The sequence below is a fragment of the Schistocerca americana genome, chromosome 3, assembly GCF_021461395.2.
Source record: "Schistocerca americana isolate TAMUIC-IGC-003095 chromosome 3, iqSchAmer2.1, whole genome shotgun sequence".
NCBI classification, from domain to species: Eukaryota; Metazoa; Arthropoda; class Insecta; order Orthoptera; family Acrididae; genus Schistocerca; species Schistocerca americana.
Window position 1 is genome coordinate 549595624 of NC_060121.1, and position 21747 is coordinate 549617370.

Below are 21747 nucleotides of genomic sequence, written 5' to 3' on the forward strand. Positions count from 1 at the left end.
AACTGTTAGTGGTTTTAAAATTTTCTAGTATATATGAGATAGACCTGGTTTCATAAAAGACATTGTTAGCAGATCAAGATATTGTAGTTTTAAAGGAATTTGTTTATATGATTGTTAAATAAAATGAGTGATAACAAAAGGAGTCCACTCCTTCCTATTTGTTTCCCTATTCCCTAGTAGTGCAATGTACCACAGTCTTTGCTTCTTCAGAATGTTCCCAACATCTGGACATATTTCTTGCTCTATGTTAGTATATGATATGCTGTGTTCTTTGTAAGTTGTTCCTTGTTCCCTGTGTTCGTCATGTGTTTTTTTCCCGGCTCTTTGTTGCATCTGGTAATTGATTAATGGTTTATTCATTTTTAGTTTGCTTTTTTTTATTTTGTTGTTCAGTTGTTTTATTGTTTGTGCGTTATATTCATTCTCTCTAGTTGTCTGGTGTATAGATGAGTGTGTCCAGAGCAGTTCTATTAAGTCTGTATAGCATATATCTGAAACCTGAAAGTTTGTGTGTCAGTGGGTGATTGGAATGGTTGTGAATGGTCCTCCTTGTGGCTGTAGATTCCCCAAATATTTCAAAATTATGTTTGTTGTTGATTCTGTGCATGTTGGGCTCTAAGGAATAAAGTATGATGTCAACTTCATTCTCAATGGTGAATTTTATTTTTGGATACACTGTGTTTAGATCACTGTGCAATTGTTTTATTTGGGTGTCTATTCATTTACAAAACAAATGATGTCATCAACCTAATGGTACCAACATGTAATCTTGTATTGTTCTGGATGTTAGTTTCATTAAACATTTTGTTTTCAATGTGGTTCAAAAATATGTTTGCATGTTGGCCATTGATAGGTGAGCCCATTGTTAGGCCTTCTTTTTGTAAATAGAACTCCTTGCTCAAAGTGTAGTAGTTCTATTCTGATATAATCTTTGGCATGGCTTAAATTTCACTTATGTGTTCATTTGTTATGTTCCCTTGTGTCTAAACACAATACATCAGATAGCCAAAGAGAGTGGGTACAACGCACAAATAATACACATAAAAACAAAATAGAAAACAAATTAAGAAAGCACATATCATGAATCAATTACAGCCAGAACAAAGAGCCAGGAATACCAACACATAGCAAACACAGGGAACCAGTAACATCTCACAAAGAACACAGTGACACATACTAACATACAACATGAAATATTTATATTTATTATCCAAGTTTTGGTAACAAATTAAATATAAGAAATTAGGTTGTAATTGACTACATCCATACAATGTATATTGTTAATGGATGAATAAAGAGACTGAACTGAATTGATCAAAAATGTCCGCATAGTAGGGAACATTCTGAAGAAACAAGGACTACAAACAACACAGCACAGAAAAATCTAAAAACTGAGAACACCTTCACAGACACATTCTCCAAAGCTGGAATCTATCAGTTACCATGTAATTCAAGGGAATCCACTAAATAGGTCAAATATGCACAATTTTAGAACGAGATATTCTGAACATTTTGGAGATGTAAAACATGATAGTACACACTCCACTTTTGCAGATCATCTCATACATGAAAACCAGCACCCAAATGACATTGAGACTGATCTCAATACCCTTGAAAAAAGCAACAGTCTCTTTCAAAAACTCAAAATAGAGGAGAACTACCATATACAAAAAGCAGTGCTACAAGTAAAGAAAGTCTTGAATGAAAATATAACACTGTGTTCTCAATCCCCCCTGCCTTTTCTAGCTCTCTTGTTCACTCATTACACACACAGAGACACACACAATATAAATTCTTCCCAGCAGGCACACCACAATAGTTTTCACCAAACATTCAAAATCAGAACCACATTTAACAGAAACAAAACAATGAACAACTAAAAAAGGTGAGTGTGAAATATAAAAGGAGGTGTGGAAAACAGTGTATACAGTAGCTACGGAGCAGGAAAACCCCCCAGATATGCACAACTGGACAGGAAATATAAATATAATGACATATACAACCACTACTCACAAGAAAGTATTTCAAAAAGAAGCAAATTTCTTCACAACTAATTTGCAGATAACATGCTGTCAAAATAATAAAAAGGCATAAGAACATGCTGACCTGTAAAAATCCATTTCCATAAGTAATGTAATTCCAAATAAGCAAACAAGACCAATTAAAACAAAAGGCACATGTCATAGTTTTTAGGCATAAAACAGAAAAACAATCATGAAATTTGTGTGATATTTTACAGAAATAAATCAAGACCCACAGAAGATGACACATAGGTATCAAAATGTGTGGGAAAATAAAAAGGAAATACATGTTGTTTTGCAGAAATGGAGTTTAGAAAAGCCCAAATTTAATTTTCAAACACAGAAAAATTGTCAACAGAAGCTGCCAACCAGAGAAAGTAGAAAATAATTTTTAAGCAATTTTTTTTTTTTTAAATAACATTTCTACCATTTTTATCATTAGATTGCAAAGCCAGACAAAAAAAATTCTTAGTTTATAAAACCATTAAGACCTTTAAAATCCCTGAAAAACATCATCTGAACTTTCTTCTTCTTCTTCTTCCTTTTCATTGTCATTGTTGTCCTCTTCATATATGAGATAGCCTTCACTGCCATCAAGGGCGTTTCTTATGCCGCACATCTTGAACGATTTAACAATAATGTTTTCTCTCACACTAGACCATGACTGTTTTATCCACTGACACACTTGTTTGACTGTAGGTTGTTTTAAAGCTTCCTTTCTCATATACACTTTAAATGATTTATTTATTGAGTCATCAAGAGGTTACAATTGTGAAGTAGGTTCTCCCAGAATAACAGAAAGCTCTGCATGTCCCTGTCTCAATTTCTATTTCACATAATTCTTCAGATGACTACCAAATTGATCTAGCACACAATTTCCCACTATCTGTTAATCCAGAATTTCAAACCAGTTCTGTCCATCCAGCTCTAGTCATGTACATGAACAACACCTAGTGGTATTTCAGAAGATTTTGGCATTGTTTGGTGCTTGAAAATGATCACATTGGTTTAAGTTTAGTACTGTCAGCACAACATGAAAGGACAACAGTGTAATGCATTTTTCCATGTCCATTTATTTTTATAGCTACAGTTCTAGCACTTTTCATGGCAACAGTTCTGTTATTCGGCACATCAATTGTCAGAGGAGTTTTGTCCATATTCACATTCGCCTTAGTTCCACACTGGGCCACTTTCTATGTTGAATAATAGAGAGTGATGCAAAGATAACATTTTCTGTTCATACTCTTGTGGCATTTACTGAGCTATTTTAGCTTTGGTTCACATGCTAAGTTCATGACACTTCATAAACCTGTAGCACCAACCAATTCCACCCTTAAGTCTCTCACATTCCACTGTAGCACTAGCTGATGAGCATGCACTGTATTTGAATCATTTTTGTTCTAATTGCAATGCCATTTTGACAGTGTCCTTGAATCCATTTCGATATGTCGTCTTCTACTTTTCACCATTTTGCTTTCAGTCCTCTATTTAGACATTTAGTGTTCCTCATTTTTTCAGTTCTTTTTTACTAGCCTGACAATCATGAATGGATTTTTGTTTTGGTAGAGGGCCAAAATGTTGCTCAGCTGGTCTGTTTTCTTCTGTATATGCTATTACTTTCAATTTATAACCCACATCATATGAATACCATTTATTTTTTCCATTATGAAACTCCCTTCTAACAAAAATTTTGTACTTTTATCGATAACACAAATCATTTTCAATTCAAGCTCACTGGCACTAGACTGTAATGATGCATCATAGCCTATACAGTGTTCTGGGTTTGTGATGGCAGGGTGGGAGGGAGATAGCGTTAGCAAGCTTGTGAATCTTCGCAACTCATATTCATTGCATTGGTGCACTGCTGCTGCCAAATAGAGATATTTTTCCCACAGCATTGAATATATGGGCATTTTTAAGTCTGTCAGGAATTTTAAATAAAATATTGGACATTTTTATATTACTCTAGAGTATAAGATGTGCCTGAAGTCTAGAGGCAAGTTTTTGAAGCAAAAAGTGCATCTTATAGTCGGTAAAATATGGAAACTGATCTGTACTTCTTACCCTTCCATACTTTCGTAGTCTTGTAAACTATAACTAAAAATGATTCTACTAACAAATGGATTTACACAAACAAGTAAGCTTACATTGTTAATGGACTGTGATAAAGAGTGTGTATTACATTAATATACAGCGAAAAAGCACATAAGCAGCAAAACATGTTATCATTAACGGTGTGTACAAGTGATGAAATAGATGTATAAAATTAAAGTAACTGGTATACAACAAATAATGTTAAAGTTAAAGATCCTACAGTTTTTGAGAATTATTATTAGGATGTATGTGTTAGGGGATGCATCAGCAATGGAGTTTAAGATTCAAACTATTTTACAGTGGGTGCTACATAAGTGCATAAAGCATTAAGGAAGTTCTTCAGAATCCAAATGACAAGTAAAAATGAACAAGACAGTAATCTGGATAGTTGGACAGGTGTCTTAAAAACCCATTACATTCTGACATCACTTCCATGTTCACTCTGAGCAAAAAGAATGTGGGTCTCACAAAAAACTTAAGCAGAAGATATACAAAACTCTTTACCCTACATTTCTATGAGATTCATATAAGATATATGATAGAAAAGTACCAGGACAGAATTTGCAGCATTCCTCAGGAACAGAGAACTGCTCCTGTGGGCTGCAAGGAAGTGGCGGACATGTGATGTTTGGATCACGGCGTACACAATGCATGAAACCATTCCGGCACTGGCAGTCCACACAAGTGCGTAGGTTCACTGATTCACCATCATCGTACATCACTCCTCTCAAGAGACACTGTTCTGAAACACATAGAGTATGTTTAATGCAAAAAGCAACTCACAATTTTCTTATTTGACCAAAGTTGTCAACATAATACATCACACATATCAGAGACAATACCTTCTCTTGAAAGATTAAATAGAATAACATTGACATGATCTGTGGTTCAAATACTGTGAATTCCATGGTAAAACTAGCAGAAAAAAAGACAGACTTATTTCTTGATTTACAACTAGCATGCTTGCCATAAAACACTATTACTGAACTGAAAAGCTCAAAAACGTAATACATTTCCTGGTTTCTTCATTGTGGACAGTTTCTAAGGAAGAAAACAAAAATTTTAGATTACTAGATTACTGTGAAAACCAAAAACATGAAAATACTTATGCATTGCACAATAATCTTCTTCTTCCTTATTATACCAATATTTTCTCTGGTCCACTCTTCCTTTTAAGGTCTTGATACCATGATATATTTGCTTATCCTGAATTTGGCTTATACTTCTGTGGTTGGATTCCCTTTCTGTCACTATAGCAGCATACTAAGTAAAAAATAGGAGGTACACTCAATTCTGCAAAGCTTTATGTATTGTATAAACTACTCAAAAAACTTTTGGACCATATGCAGAACCGTTAATGTATGTGGCCTTAAGGTTCAATGGGAGCACAGAATGAAATACTCAATCTTATAAAACTAAAGAATAACTTAATTGTGAAATAAAATAAAAAATAATAAGAATAAAGGCTGTCACTTCAAAACTGCATTACACTGTAACATGCTTGGACCCTCCTTGAAACGCTTACCATCAATGTAGTACCTAGAGAAACATATGGCTTCTCTTTTGAGCCTCTTTGGTACAGAAATGTGTAAACCACATCAAAGATTTGAATGACTCCATATGTCAACTCAAGAACTTGCATGTAAAGCCAACTGCCAAATAGTAAGTTTTGACAAAGCGTCTTTGACAGGTGCCTTATTGAATAAATTCAAACTCATACAAAGTTAGCAGGGAGTAGATGTTATACATATCTTCAAACAGGTGCTCACCTTGGTTTATTTTTTACTGAATCCCCAATACTTTGAATCAAATTGTGATACTGCTATGGATAGTCCTGTGTCCCCCATAGTAGCTAAGCTTTATATACAAGATGTTGAGGACAAAGCACTTCAGTCAGTGATTCAGAAACCCATTTGTTTTCAGAAGTAAGCAAACAATACCTTTGTGGTTAGATCACTTGTGACCTCAGTGCTAGATATGAAAATGACTTCTTGGATCAACGTGTGTATCACAAATCAACATACATTGACCTGCATTTACGTAGCTATTATAAGCAATTTCAAAGCATTTGTGTATTAAGGACACTTGTTCATACTCCTTGTGCTGTATGAACAGGTTATTCAAGAATTAATAAATGAAATGTATCTTCTGTCCTCTTATGAAAGCATAAATGATGTTGGGTTTTACAAAAATGGCCTCAGCCTAATGAGACCAGGACTATACCTCATTCCATGTATGAGTATGAAATTATACAGTAACCAGACATGTTGCATTGTTAAAGACAGATGAAATGAACACAGACATTAAGGTCAGATAGAAAATCTGCTCTTGCTGACCAGTGTCCTGATACAGGCCACAGCATGACATATGGTGAGACAAATATTCTTGCATCCAGCATGACCTACTGGGACTCCACCATTAAAAATTGGTTGAAATTGATTCAAGGAATTACTGAATCATTATATACACAGGACTTCATTTCTGCACAGTGTGGGCACCAGTGTTGGTGACACAAACACATCATCAAATATATGAATGTGTGTCATCTTTTCTTTCAGACATCTCTAAAAGAACAAAACCATGTGGAACCCACAACCGTGATACATATTATGTAAACTGAAGGTGGAGTTATACAGAATCAGAGTGACAAGTGAAAATGTGTGCTGGACCGGGATTTGAACTCAGGCTCTCCTGCTTACTAGACAGTTGCATTAACCACTGGATGCAGTGTTTGTCACAAAAGCGCTGATTATCTCAGCACACTCCCCAGCTGAATCACATTTCTGCTTAACACTACCTGCCTGCAGTCCCCCCATCCATGTCCTCCGTGTTTCCTAATTTTGAGTGATTCACCCCAATGGTCAATGAATCCACAATCTTCAGTGTAGATGCACATTTACATGTGATCTCCAGCTGGAATTTAAAATTATTGAGCATGGAGGATGTGGATGGGTTCTGCAGACAGGTGGCTCTAGGTGGCAATGTGTGTCAGCTGGGGAGCATACTTAGATAGTCTGTGCATTTGCAATAAACACTGTGTCTGGGTGGCACAGTGCTTAACCTAATTGCCCAGTAAGCAGGTTATCCCAGATTTGAGTCCTGGTCTGGCACAGATTTTCACTGATTGCCACTGATTCCACATAAATCCTGATGCAGCTGATATCACTAGTTTCTCCCCTTTCCTTTCCTTTCTCCCCCACCCACTTTCAATTTACACAACATCATCAATTTCAGGGAAATGAATCCAGTAAGAACACCCTAATGTGACTCAAAGTCAGGAGAGCTAGGCTGAGAACCAATAATGTGGCTCAACAAATGTTGGAGCAGATGGTTTGTGTCCAGCATTTTCAAACTACACAGCATAGGGTCCATATTTAGTTCTTCTGGCAAAGGTACAGAAGCAAACCTCATTTGTGATGATGTTATAACATATCCACCTCCTTAGGACACCTATACTTTTCTTCCAAGCTGGCACATAAAATGGCTTACCACTACAACTACCTACAGTTGCTTCTGAAAATAACAGCTCCTTCATAGAAATAGTACCATACATTGAGCACTGTCTGCAGTGGTGTAGTAGTTATGTCACCAGCTGGCAACATGTGTGTCACTAGTTCAGCCCCAACTCTTGTAATTATTTACTGTTTCAGATTTGTAATTTCTTGAAGGTTCTGGAATTTGCTTATTTATGGAATATTGCAATTTACTAGACAAATCTATATATGAATGAGTGAGAGAACTCTTGATTGAGATTAGCAGTTCAACTCTTCATATGTTTCATTTATATGTATAAACATGCTTCGGTGTGGAGTGTTGGTAGTTGTTGATGCCCCTACTCTCATTACTGGCACTTGCTCTGGAGTCTACTGAAAATATTGCACGCTGTCAATGAAAACATCCAATGTTACACCTAAGACGAACTCAGGCAGTTACTACAGTAGAGTGTCGATTATCGGAATGTCGGTCAACCGAACGACCGCTTATAAGGAACCGTGTACTCGCTCGCACCTGTTACTCTCCCACCCTACCGTCCATCACCCCCCTCACTCCCAAATCAAGTTTCCCACAGTAGTCGCCACACTGGGCCACAGCTTCTGAGGCGTTCATTTGTTTAGGTACTGCCTTGCGATGGTTTGAAGCCCAAGATAAAAGTGACCAGTTTCAGATATCTGTAATGAAAAAAGTACGTGACTTAGCTTCTCGTAAGCATGTAGGCTTGTTTAGACAGACCAAAATAAAAGAATTTTTTTTAAACGTTGATTTTGTATACTGTGTGTATTGTTCATGCAAAATGCGCATGTAATATGTATATATTTTTGTTTAATAAACTGTGCCACATACTACAAATTCCTTCTGAAGTTGCCTTTGTATGTTACTTTGTAATACTAAAAGAGATGCCTGTTTTATGAATAAATTTACTGTACAGTACTTCTTTTTGGCAAATAAACATGTACAGTTCGATTATACGAACAAACCAGTTTTCCAAACACCCATGTCCCCCAATTACTTCGGATAATCAACGCTCTACTGTACTTTGAGAAAGCAAAATATGTCACAGTTACTGACTTGATTTTCATTGTGCTTTTTTTGTTTTATTTGATAGGATCCATTGCGGGGAACCAGATGCAGCCTCCACGACATCCGCCATCACAACCGACACTGCAGTGCTCCACGACGAACACAGCCAACACCAGGAGCTCTCCATCACCCCTGCCTAACGCAGCCTGGCCGCTGTGTTGGTTCCACACCAACTTCAGCGATGCAGCCAGGAATTGTCACAGCCCTTGCGTGGTGGGAAACGCAGCTCGCGAGGCGCCATAGGCGCAGCACCTCGCGCACAGGAATAAAGACGCCTTACAGCAGCTACAGCATCTAACACGGTAAGCACCAACAGTTGTCTATTCGCTCTTGACCTCGTCTCAGAAACTAAATTCCTCACTGACAGTGGTGCTGATACGAGTGTAATACCCCCAGCTCTCGCACCTACTGTGTTAACTTCGTCGCCCAGACTTTTATGCGCGGCTAACGACTCTCATATTAAAGTGTTACGTACAGTGCCTTTAACGCTCAAACTGTCAAAATACTTGAAGTTTTTGTGGACTTTTCATGTGGCACGGGTGACTTGTCCTATCTTAGGCATTGACTTCCTGTGACACCACAAATTTTCAATAGACATTCCGCGAAGTACATTAGTCCACCAACCTTCACAAAAGACTATTGCCCTTATGGCCACTGCGTCTGTATCACCCATTTGGTCAACAAACATTGACATTTCACTATTGCAGACAGAATGTGCTCTTCTTGCTGCCAAGTTAACTAGTAAAAGTTGCGATGTGCTACTACAATGACAAGAAATCAGTGAACTCAAGCAAACGCAGGCCAAGCTCACCTCCCTTATCAAGCATACCAAACAGACATTACAGAGCACGAAATCCGAACTCACCTCACTTCAAGGTATTTGCTCTTCGCACAAACTGATGTGTGCTCAAATCATTGATTCATTGCACGAGTGTTCGAACACTAACGACGCGCCCCACATGTGTGGCATGTTATCAATCATGAACGGTGCATTTCACAAACTGAATACGACCGAGGGCCCTCCAGTCAGACACCGGCCACGATGCCTGAATCCACACAAGCTCAAAGTGGTGAAAGCAATCATCTCAGACCTATTAAATGCAGGCATTGTACGCCCATCCTCCAGTGACTGGTCATCACTGATTCATCTCACACTGAAGAAGGACGGTTCCTACAGACTCTCTGGTGACTATAGACATCTCAATAACAGCACAATCATGGACAATTATCCAGTACTGAACATTCAGAACTTCGCTTCCCAGTTGGCAGTCGCTAAAATTTTCAGTGTGGTAAACTGTGAGAAAGCTTATCACCAAATACCAGTGTACAAACAAGATATCCCTAAAACGGCCATCACCACACACTTCGGCGTCTTCTAATATGTTTACATGCCTTATGGCGTCCAAACCTGGCAGAGGTTCTTAGATACAGTGTTACGACCCCTACCTTTCTGCTATGTATACCTGGATTCTGTTGTTTTTCTAGGACACATAGTTTCAGCCGATGGTATCCGGCCCACACAAGAGAAAATGGACATTATCAAACAGCTGCCAATACCAGAAACATACCATGGACTCTGCTGATTCTTAGGAATGGTCAATTTTTTCCACTGCCACATTCCAAGAGCCGCCAAACTACAGGTCCCCCTCACAGATGCACTGCGCGGGCCACAAACGTCAGGCGACAGGCGTGTGCCGTGGACAGAGGTCATGCATGCATCTTTCAAAAATCTCAAAACCGCACTCACAGAAGCCACACACTTGCCCATCCACACCCGGATGCAACACTTTCGCTCACCAAGGACGCTAGCGAAATATCTATCGGTGCAGTACTTCAGCAACACAGAGGAGAGGTGGTGCAACCTCAAGTTTTTTTCAAAAAAACTTTCTCCCTCTCAGTGCAAATGGTCCACTTTCAACAGAGAGCTCTTAGCTGTCTACAAAGCCTTTAGATATTTCTGCGAAGATGTTGAAGGACACTCCCTCACGATCTTTACAGACCACAAACCCCTCGCTCAACCACTCACGAACCCTCCAGCCGACCCACCTCCTAGGAGGTTCCATTATTTTGACCTCATTTCACAATACACAACTAATGTACGATATGTTCGAGGATCCAACAACATAGCCGCTGATTATTTCCCCTGGATCTCGGGCATATCTTCCTCAATCAACTTCGATGCTCTTGCTCAGGTGCAAACGAATGATGACTCCTTGACGAGCCTTTTATCTGACAATAATCACTCTCCGCACCTGGCGTGCAAGACGATCCATGGCACATGCTCGGAGATATGGTGTGACACTTCCACTGGCGTGCCACACCCCCTCATCCCCTCCTCTTTGCGTTGCTTGGTGTTCGATGCACTGTACAGTCTCACCCATTTGCGCAACTACGCGCATCATTGCCAAGCGTTTCATATGGCCCTCGCTTTGCGAAGACTGTCACGACTGGTGTCACACTTGTATTTCATGCCGGCGGTCCGAAGTTGGATGCCACTGCACGCCGCCCTCAAGTGTCTTCCGCTCTCCTTCTGGCAGACTCCACAACACCCACATCAACATTGTCGGTCCACTTCCCCCATAGTGCATTGTTTGTAGAGTGTCTGGTTGCTACTTTGACATTTTTCTCATCAGAAATATGCTTGAACCTATTTTGCTGCACATGTTATTTATGTGATTCTCCCATACCATTTGCCTATCCACTATTACATCTATAAATTTATAAATGTCTGTCTCCTTTAGTTCCAGGTCTCCAATCCTGACTGTGATGTTGCCCAAAGTGTGTTTTTTGTTTGCATGTATCTGCATATATTTTGTTTTGTTTCCATTTATAAAGAGATTGTTTTTTCCTGAAATAATTGTTTCCAGTTTTTATATATATTGAAGCCTTCTCTTGCAGGTCATCTGTTGTAGAACTGGTAACAACAAATGAAGTGTCATGACTACACTATCAGATACTTATATCACTGACATACAAAATGAAAAGTAGTGGCCAAGGACAGATCCTTGAGGAACTCCATATTTCACCATTTCAAAATTTGAAAACACTTGTAATATTATTTATTATTTTTCACTTTTCACTTTATCTCTACATACTGCTTTCTATTTTCCAAAAACAATTTAATGATGTCTGCTTCTTTCCCCCTTATACCATAACAATGCAGCTTTTCTAATAGGATGTCATGACATCAAAATGAAATGCTTTAGATAGGTCCAGGAAAATACCACAAACTTTCTTCTGTTCACCAAGTGCTTTAGTTTGAAGAATTAAGAATTCAGCTATTGCTGTTTTGGTAGATTTGCCCTGTCTGAATCCATGTTGTTCATCATTGAGAATATTGTATATTTGTGCAAAATTTAATAGTCTGACTTTTATTGTGGTTTCTATTATATTAGAGAGAGCAGATGAAATAGTTATAAGTCTGGGTCCTTCTTGTATCCTCCTTTATGTATAGGGATTACTTGACTCTTTTTCAGGCACATTGAAAATATTCCTTTTTCTACAGATAAGTTAATCATGAACCATGGACCTTGCCATTGGTGGGGAGGCTTGCGTGCCTCAGCAATACAGATGGCCGTACCATAGGCGCAACCACAACAGAGGGGTATCTGTTGAGAGGCCAGACAAACGTGTGGTTCCTGAAGAGGGGCAGCAGCCTTTTCAGTAGTTGCAGGGGCAACAGTCTGGATGATTGACTGATCTGGCCTTGTAACACTAACCAAAACGGCTTTGCTGTGCTGGTACTTCAAACAGCTGAAAGCAAGGGGAAACTACAGCCATAATTTTTCCTGAGGGCATGCCGCTTTACTGTATGGTTAAATGATGATGGCGTCCTCTTGGGTAAAATATTCCGGAGGTAAAATAGTGCTCCATTCAGATCTCCGGGCAGGAACTACTCAAGAGGACGTCATTATCAGGAGAAAGAAAACTGGTGTTCTACGGATCGGAGTGTGGAATGTTAGATCCCTTGATCGGGCAGGTAGGTTAGAAAATTTAAAAAGGAAAATGGATAGGTTACTAGAAGGTATCAGATAGATTATATAATGGTAAGACAGAGATTTATCAAAAGCAAAATTATTAAGTAATGATAGATTAATAAGGCAGGCTAGTAACAAGTCCAGAATGATGTGGAAAATGGTAAAAAAAGAAACTGGGGGTCAAACTAAAGAACAGGAAATCAATCTTAAAAATAATGAAAATATCCCCATAGAAAAAGATGCCATGGCAAACTACGTAAACAATTATTTTGTAAATATTCCCCTTACTTTAAGTAGTAAATTTAAGCAACAACCAACAGTGACGAATCCAACGGTAAATACCAGCATGATGGTAATCCCAACAGATGAGCATGAAGTTCTTAAAGTCATTAAATGCTTGAAATCCAAAATGTCCTCTGGGTTGGATGATGTATCTGTATCAATAATTAAGAAAATTGCTCCATGTGTTGTCAAACCTATAGTGCACATAGCAAACTTGTCCCTTAGTGAAGAGATATTTCTGGATAAACTTAAAATCTCTAAAGTGATACCTTTATACAAAAATGGTGACAGACATAAAATAGAAAATTAGCAACCTATATCTCTCCTCCCAGCCTTCTCCAAAATACTTGAGGAATTAATGAAAATCAGGGTTACAAAATATCTAGAAAAACATAAACTAATAAATAACAGTCAACATGGTTTTCGAGCAGGGCACAGTACAGAAACAGCCATATTGGTCTACACATCAGAAATAGTAAGAAATTTGGATTCAAATAAACAGGTTGTTGGAATTAATCTACAGTCATCCAAAGCCTTCGATACTGTGAACCATGTAATATTACTAGGGAAACTTGAAGCAATAGGCATAAGTTTCTTTAGTTATCCTATATCCAGGTGAAGCTACCCACTTTGATCAGATACCATTAAGAACAACAACCAGGAAGACTGTGCAAAATGATGCTACTCTATGATAATCACTGCCCGCATTTTGCATGGGTAGCTTTGAGAGATGAAATAGTGAAGGTAGCAGAGGATCAAGTAGGTAAAAAGACGAGGGCTAATAGAAATCCTTGGGTAACAGAAGAGATATTGAATTTAGTTGATGAAAGGAGAAAATATAAAAATGCAGTAAATGAAGCAGGCAAAAAGGAATACAAACGTCTCAAAAATGAGATCAAAAGGACGTGCAGAATGGCTAAGCAGGGATGGCTAGAGGACAAACGTAAGGATGTAGAGGCTTATCTCACTAGGGGTAAGATAGATACTGCCTACAGGAAAGTTAAAGAAACCTTTGGAGAAAAGAGAACCACTTGTATGAATATCAAGAGCTCAGATGGAGACCCAGTTCTAAGCAAAGAGGGGAAAGCAGAAAGGTGGAAGGAGTATATAGAGGGTCTATACAAGGGCGATGTACTTGAGGACTATATTATGAAAATGAGAGAGGATGTAGATGAAGATGAAATGGGAGATACGGTACTGCGCGAAGAGTTTGACAGAGCACTGAAAGACCTGAGTCAAAACAGGGCCCTGGGAGTAGACAACATTCCATTAGAACTACTGACGGCCTTGGGAGAGCCAGTCATGTCAAAACTCTACCATCTAGTGAGCAAGATGTTTGAGACAGGCAAAATACCCTCACACTTCAAGAAGAATATAATAATTCCAATCCCAAAGAAATCAGGTGTTGACAGATCTGAAAATTATTGAACTATCAGTTTAGTAAGTCACGGCTGCAAAATACTAACGCAAATTCTTTACAGACCAATGGAAAAACTGGTAGAACCCGATCTCTGGGAAGATTAGTATGGATTCCGTAGAAATGTTGGAACATGTGAGGCAATACTGACCTTAAGACTTATCTTAGAAGAAAGATTAAGGAAAGCCAAACCTATGTTTTTAGCATTTATAGACTTAGAGAAAGCTTTTGACAATGTTGACTGGAATACTCTCTTTCAAATTCTAAAGGTGCAGTGGTTAAATACAGGGAGCGAAAGGCTATTTACAGTTTGTACAGAAACCAGATGGCAGTTATAAGAGTCGAGGGGCATGAAAGGGAAGCAGTGGTTGGGAAGCGAGTGAGACAGGGCTGTAGCCTATCCCTGATGTTTTTCAATCTGTATATTGAACAAGCAGTAAAGGAAACAAAAGAAAAGTTCGGAGTAGGCATTAAAATCCATGGAGAAGAAATAAAAACTTTGAGGTTTCCCGATGACATTGTAATTCTGTTAGAGACAACAAAGCACTTGGAAGAGTAGTTGAACAGAATGGACAGTGTCTTGAAAGGAGGATATAAGATAAACATTAACAAAAGCAAAACGTTAATAATGGACTGTAGTCAAATTAAGTCGGTTGATGCTGAGGCAATTAGATTAGGAAATGAGACACTTAAAGTAGTAAAGGAGTTTTGCTATTTAGGGAGCAAAATAACTGATGATGGTCAAAGTAGAGAGGATATAAAATGTAGACTGGCAATGGCAAGGAAAGTGTTTCTGAAGAAGAGAAATTTGTGAACATTGAGTATGGATTGAAGTGTCAGGAAGTTGTTTCTGAAAGTATTTGTGTGAAGTGTAGCCATGTATGGAAGTGAAACATGGATGATAAATAGTTTGGACAAGAAGAGAATAGAAATGTGGTGCTACAGAAGAATGCTGAAGGTTAGATGGGTAGATCACATAACTAACGAGGAGGTATTAAATAGAATTGGGGAGAAGAGGAGTTTGTGGCACAACTTGACTAGAAGAAGGGACCGGTTGGTAGGACATGTCCTGAGGCATCAAGGGATCACAAATTTAGCATTGGAGAGCAGCATGGAGAGTAAAAATAGTAGAGGGAGACCAAGAGATGAATACACTAAACAGATTCAGAAGGATGTAAGTTGCAGTAAGTACTGGGAGATGAAGAAGCTTGCACAGGATAGAGTAGCATGGAGAGCTGCATCAAACCAGTCTCTGGACTGAAGACCATAACAACAACAAAAAGTTTATCAGACAGGTTAATGGCTTTACATCCCATTGTAAACAGCATTTAATTAGTTTAGTGGACATACCATCTAGTCCCTCAGTGTGTTTTGTTTTTAGACTATGCATTATTTTTACAATTTCTGATTCATTAGTTGGGGTAAGGGTTGGGTTGTTTTGGGGAAGGAGACCAGACACCGAGGTCATCGGTCTTATCGGATTAAGGAAGGATAGGGAAGGAAGTCGGCCGTGCCCTTTCAGAGGAACCATCCCGGCATTTGCCTGGAGTGATTTAGGGAAATCACGGAAAACCTAAATCAGGATGACCGGACGCGGGATTGAACCATCGTCCTCCCGAATGCGAGTCCAGTGTCTAACCACTGCGCCACCTCGCTCAGTATTGGGGTAAGGGATAAGCATTTTGTCTCATATGGAATGTTTATTGTGTTTATTTTGGAAGTATTATTTTGAGTTATTAATTTGTCCACAACTTCAATATAATGTTTGTTTAAAGTATAGATGAAATTCTGTGCATCCCCGAGTTCCCTCTCATTTATCTCAAGTGTTATGTTATCAGTGTTTTCCACACCTACACCTTTACTCTTTTCATTTATGAGAAACCATATGATCTTAGTGATACTTGTTGAGTTTGCTATCTTATTTTCATAATGTGTCGATTTAGTCTGTTTTATCAGTTTCGTGTATGTTTTCTTCTTTTCCCTATATGCATCCCTATTTTCTTGGGTTAGCCTTAACTGAAAGTTTCCATGCATGCTTTTCACCTCTTCCCTCTTCCTCTTTACCTCTCCTGTGATCCTATTTTTATTCTTCTTCTCATTTATTTCTCTACCTACTAATGGACATGGAACATCTGTGTAATGGCCTAATGTTTTGCAGAGTGATTTCCATCCTATATCTATGTTTCCTGTTAAGTATACATGGTGCCCCAAAAAGAATGGACAAATTTTAACCGTAATAATATTGAGACAAACGTCACTAGGTAGCTGAAACAGCACTAGATGTAATCGGCATGGTCTAGAGTTTCAGAAAAAATCTGGTAGATGTTCCTATGAGCACTGGCCTGGAGTGTGCAGCCAGTATCGTGCAATATAGTGTCCACGCAACAGAAGGCATATTGTGTTATTGAATTTAGTCATACTCAATCAGTGATCACAGTTTAGTGGGTGTTTCATATTCTATTTTGTGCTAGACCACCATCACAAAGAACATTCAGCGGTGGTATAAACAGTTTGAAGAAACAGGGTGCCTCTGTAAAGGCAAAAGTCCTGGCTGGTCACGCATTTCTGAGCAACCAGTGGAGTCTATGTTTCATGCTAGCTGAGAACTTGCTTTACCATGCATGACAGTGTGGCATGTGTTAGGGCATCGTTTAGCCCTCAGACCATACGGATTACAACTGGTACAAGCTCACGAGTCACCAAAAGTGAATGTTTTTTGTGCTGTTTCGCAAAGCACCATTTATGGACCCTACTTTTTTGAGGAAGAAATCATAACATGACAATCATACCTTGCAGTGCTATGGAATTGGTTATTCCGACAACTTGACTCTGACAATTTCATCAGCAAGATGGAGCACCACCACAGTGGCACAACAATGTGTGCAGTTTCCTCAATGCCAACATGCCTCAGTGTTGGATAGGGCGTACAGGATCATGAGACCAGGCTTTACACTCTTGGCGCTCTTGGCCTCCTAGGTCCCCTGACTTAACACCATGTGATTTCTTCCTGTGGGGATATGTTAAACAATGTGTTTACATTCCTCCCTTACCTCATGACACTGCTGAACTAAAAACCAGAATCTCAGCAGCTGTAGCTTCAGTGACAGAAGACACCTTACGCTCAGTTTGGGATGAATTTGGGTATCGGCTAGATGTTGTCTGTGTAGCCAATGAAGGACATATTGAACATTTATGATTGATTTTTACAAACTTCTGTCTTTTCTGAGTAATTTAGTATGCAATTTGTTGGTGTTAAGCCCTTCCTCCTAATAAATAATTCTTTTTAAAATTGGGTCATTCTTTTTGGGACACCCTGTACTTCACTAAAGTCTTTGGTTTCCAGTAGCCTTTGTAGCCTATCTATGTTTGTTTACTTAGTTTCTCTAAACTCTTTAAATATTTTTTCTGGCTTTCCTATGTTGCCTGCTAATTAAACTACTACCCCATAGGGGTCTGCAATGATCATGTGTATGACCTGTACCGTCTGCCTGCTCTGTTGTACATTAGTGATCACATGATCTATTAATGTTTCTGTTTTTTACAGTATCTCTTGAGACTGTCTACTGCTAAATAAACTCCTTAAGTTTTAATCAGATCTTGAAAACTCCTTGTATAACAGTTGCCTTTTACTGTATTAATATTTAGGTCACTAGCTACAATTATATATGAGAATTCCCTGCTAGCCTTGTCTAATAGTACTTCTAACTCTTTTAGAAGTCCACTTATCTGATTGTTTGGCGATTTGTAGATATCTATTATCACACATTTTTCCCATAGGTTGTCTGTATTGATGCAGCTTCAAACAGCATTTCTGTACAGTTGTCTACCGGCCATGGAATGATACCCTCTATTTTACTGTGTACATGGACTGCCACCCATCCACCCATATGTTCAGATATGCAGAAATTAGCAATTTTTTTATATTCCTGTATGTTGTAAACATTAATTTCATTTCCTTTCAGCCCATGTTCTGACATAACAAATATATGTGGCAATTCTGCAGCTACTAGTACTTCTATCTGTTCTAATTTACTGGATGCATACTGTACATTCTGCTGCAAGATTCTTATATTAGAAATATTTGTGCTGATGTTTTGTTTTTCTATGGCACCTTTCTTTTTACCTACTGGTACAAAAAATTCTGCTCCTTGAGATGCTTTTGCTTCTTTGTTCTTTCTCCTCTCCCGTATCTCGCCTGCGGGATCTCTGTCTCAGCTTCCCCTTCTGCAGATGATGACACAGCTTCATCTGCTAGTGATGACATTACTCCTTCTGCTGGTGATGACACTGCCTCTTTTTCTGCTGGTGATGACACTGCTTTTCCCTCCTTTTCTGGGCAGCATGATGTTTCCTCTTCTGTTCTTTCATATTTCCGATGTTTTGAGTCTGTTACTGGATACAGTATTGTATCTTCAATTTCTTCCCTCATTGACAGTGGTATAGGTCTATTTACCTGTTCTTATGTGCTGCTAATTTTTTCTAATTTTTCTCTGCACAGAATTTCTGTACCATATTTGTTTCTGCACAGGCCATGCTTTGTGAAATGTTCTCTCACTGAGCTTGTTGCTTCAATAAATGTAACATTAGAGAAAAAGCTACATATCTTCCTGAATTTCCTGTTTGTGTTGACGATTTCTCTGTTTACACATGAAGCTTCTATCAGGTCATGCCTGTGTGGAATGCTTACGACTTATACATCGGAATGTATAAGTTTCCCTAAAGTTTCTCTTAGAGCCCTGGTTGCATTTAAACTTTCGTTCTTATATACAACATTTCCTCCCCCAATAATAATACATCCTCAAAGTGTGTCATTCTGCACAGGCTTCATGCCCTTGAAAGTTATACTGGGGAAGAAAATGACAATGTAAGGTACTGGCCTGAGCCAGTGGCAAGAACACAAGATGATCTCTGGAGAGTAACTCTATGTGGGAGGAGATGACAGAAATGAGTCCTTTAGGTTTCCATCTTTGTAAGATGCAGATGGATGCTGCTGTTGAAGGCTTTTGGATGGAATATTGCGTAACGAATAAATAGCATCCTTATGCTTGGAAGCATAACAAAATTAAAGAAAAAGAAGAAGAAGAAATGGCATGCTGTGCTCTTTTGAGAGCCAAAACTGTCTTAAGGGACTGTAGTCTATTTTTTTGCCCCTACAGAAGAAACAAATTAATGCAGAAATGTAAAAAGTTGATCAAAATGAGACTTGACACAAGCACTTCATTTACCAATAACATTATTTAGATGGCTTAAGGAGCTTTTCTTTTTAAATTATATTATGTCATGTAACTTGTTCCTTACATCTTGGGTTGATGCATAAGTTTGTAGCATTTTCCATAAATTTAATAAACACAACATATACACATAACAGAGACTTTAGTCATCAATAATATATTCTCAGTAGGTGTGGAATTTTGTCAGTTTAGGAGAATGTGGGCAGGCATTATCATGGAGTAGCAACACTTGGCGCAGTCTTCCTGGTTGTTGATCTTGGACTGCAACTGCAAGATGTCTCAGCTGTTGACAACAAATGTCAGTAGTGGTCGTTACACTTCGGGGAAGCAATTCATAGTACAACACACCATCACTGTTCCTCAAGATGCAAAACATTAACTCTTGCAAATGTGTGCGGGTCTTTATATGGGGAGTTGCTGCTTTGTTTGGGCTCAACCATATCTTTCTTTTCTTTGTGTTATCATAAAGACACAACTTTTCATCAGAAGTAATGATATGGGATAGGAATGATCAATCTTGTTTGTGAGCCAGCTGATTATGAGCAAGCAGGGATGCACATATGGCCATCACCTGATTTTGTGAGTTTGGCTTAGAGCATGCGGCACCCATACTCCCAGTTTCTGAATCTTCCCTACTGCATACAAATGTTGCACAATGGTGGAATCATCACAGTTCATCACATTTGCCATTTATCAAGTACACTGATGTGGATTGTTGTGGATTACTACTTTTAAACTATCATAAAGCCATGAAGGCCTTCCTGAACATGGAGAGTCAGTAATGTCAGAATGATCCTCCATAAAATTAGAGAACCATTTTCTTGCAGTGCTCTGTCCAATGGCATTATCCCCACACATGGTGCAAATGTTTCTGGCTGCCTCCATTGCTGTCACCCCCCTGTTGAACTCAAACAGAAGAATATGTCAGAAATGTTCCAATTTCTCCATTTGGCACTCCCTTTTCTAGCATCCATGACTCTACTCACTATCTCCAAATGACAAAATGATAATAATCAAACTCAGATAGCAACAGTGAACTACAAATAAAAAAATGACAACTGATACATAAATTCATAGCAACCGTAACAGTAACATGCAAAAAAAAAAAAAAATGCTACTAACTTATCCACCAATTTAATACTATCATCAGACTGGAACTTAGAATTCCCCAATAAAATTCTTAGTCATTACACAGTAAATCCTATGCTGAAGCATGGTGCCATCTGTCATTTTATTCAGCATAAGATTCCATTTTGATCACAGATTCATAACAGGAATTTATGCATAGGAAAAATTAGTCAGCACCAAGAGACATCAAGGTCAACACTGTGGAAGACCATCTTTAGATCTGACAGAAACCTCAGCTTGGTGAGGAAGACAGCCTATAAGTTTCTTTAGCTATCCTATATCCAGATGAAGCTACCCACTTTGATCAGATACCATTAAGAACAACAACCAGAAAGACTGCGCAAAGTGATGCTACTCTATGATAATGCCTGCCCGCATTCTACATGGGTACCTTTGAGAGATGAAATAGTGAAGGTAGCAGAGGATCAAGTAGGTAAAAAGACGAGGGCTAATAGAAATCCTTGGGTAACAGAAGAGATATTGAATTTAATTGATGAAAGGAGAAAATATAAAAATGCAGTAAATGAAGCAGGCAAAAAAGAATACAAAAGTCTCAAAAATGAGAGTGACAGGAAGTGCGAAGTTGCTACGCAGGGATGGCTAGAGGACAAATGTAAGTATGCAGAGGCTTATCTCATTAGGGTAAGATAGATACTGCCGACAGGAAAGTTAAAGAAACCTTTGGAGAAAAGAGAACCACTTGCATGAATATCAAGAGCTCAAACGGAAACCCAATTCTACGCAAAGAAGGGAAAGCAGAAAGGTGGAAGGGGTATATAGAGGGTCTGCTCTCTAGATTGGTAGAAATTCTTTTGAAGGTCTTCCAGTTGCAACCAATGCATCATTTATGATACTACTTAAAAATTTAAATACATAATAATAAAAAACAATTTATATTACATTCAAAGATGCTGACTAATGGGATTGCAAATATGTTAATGGCTTTACTGTCTTTTTCTTTTCAAGAAATTTTCATACCAGCTAGAACCTGAATGAGAGATACAGAATGAATGTATAAT

At 38.5% G+C, this 21747-nt stretch overlaps 1 protein-coding gene across 1 annotated transcript in view; it reads right to left on the reverse strand.

Annotated features, from left to right (window-relative positions):
• Nucleotides 1–21747, reverse strand: part of LOC124607430 (protein kinase C-binding protein NELL1-like) — a 935048-nt gene that overhangs the window by 229222 nt on the left and 684079 nt on the right. Inside the window, exon 8 of the mRNA XM_047139757.1 lies at nt 4666–4857. Coding sequence (XP_046995713.1) covers nt 4666–4857 — 192 coding nt within the window. The remainder of the gene's footprint in view (nt 1–4665; nt 4858–21747) is intronic.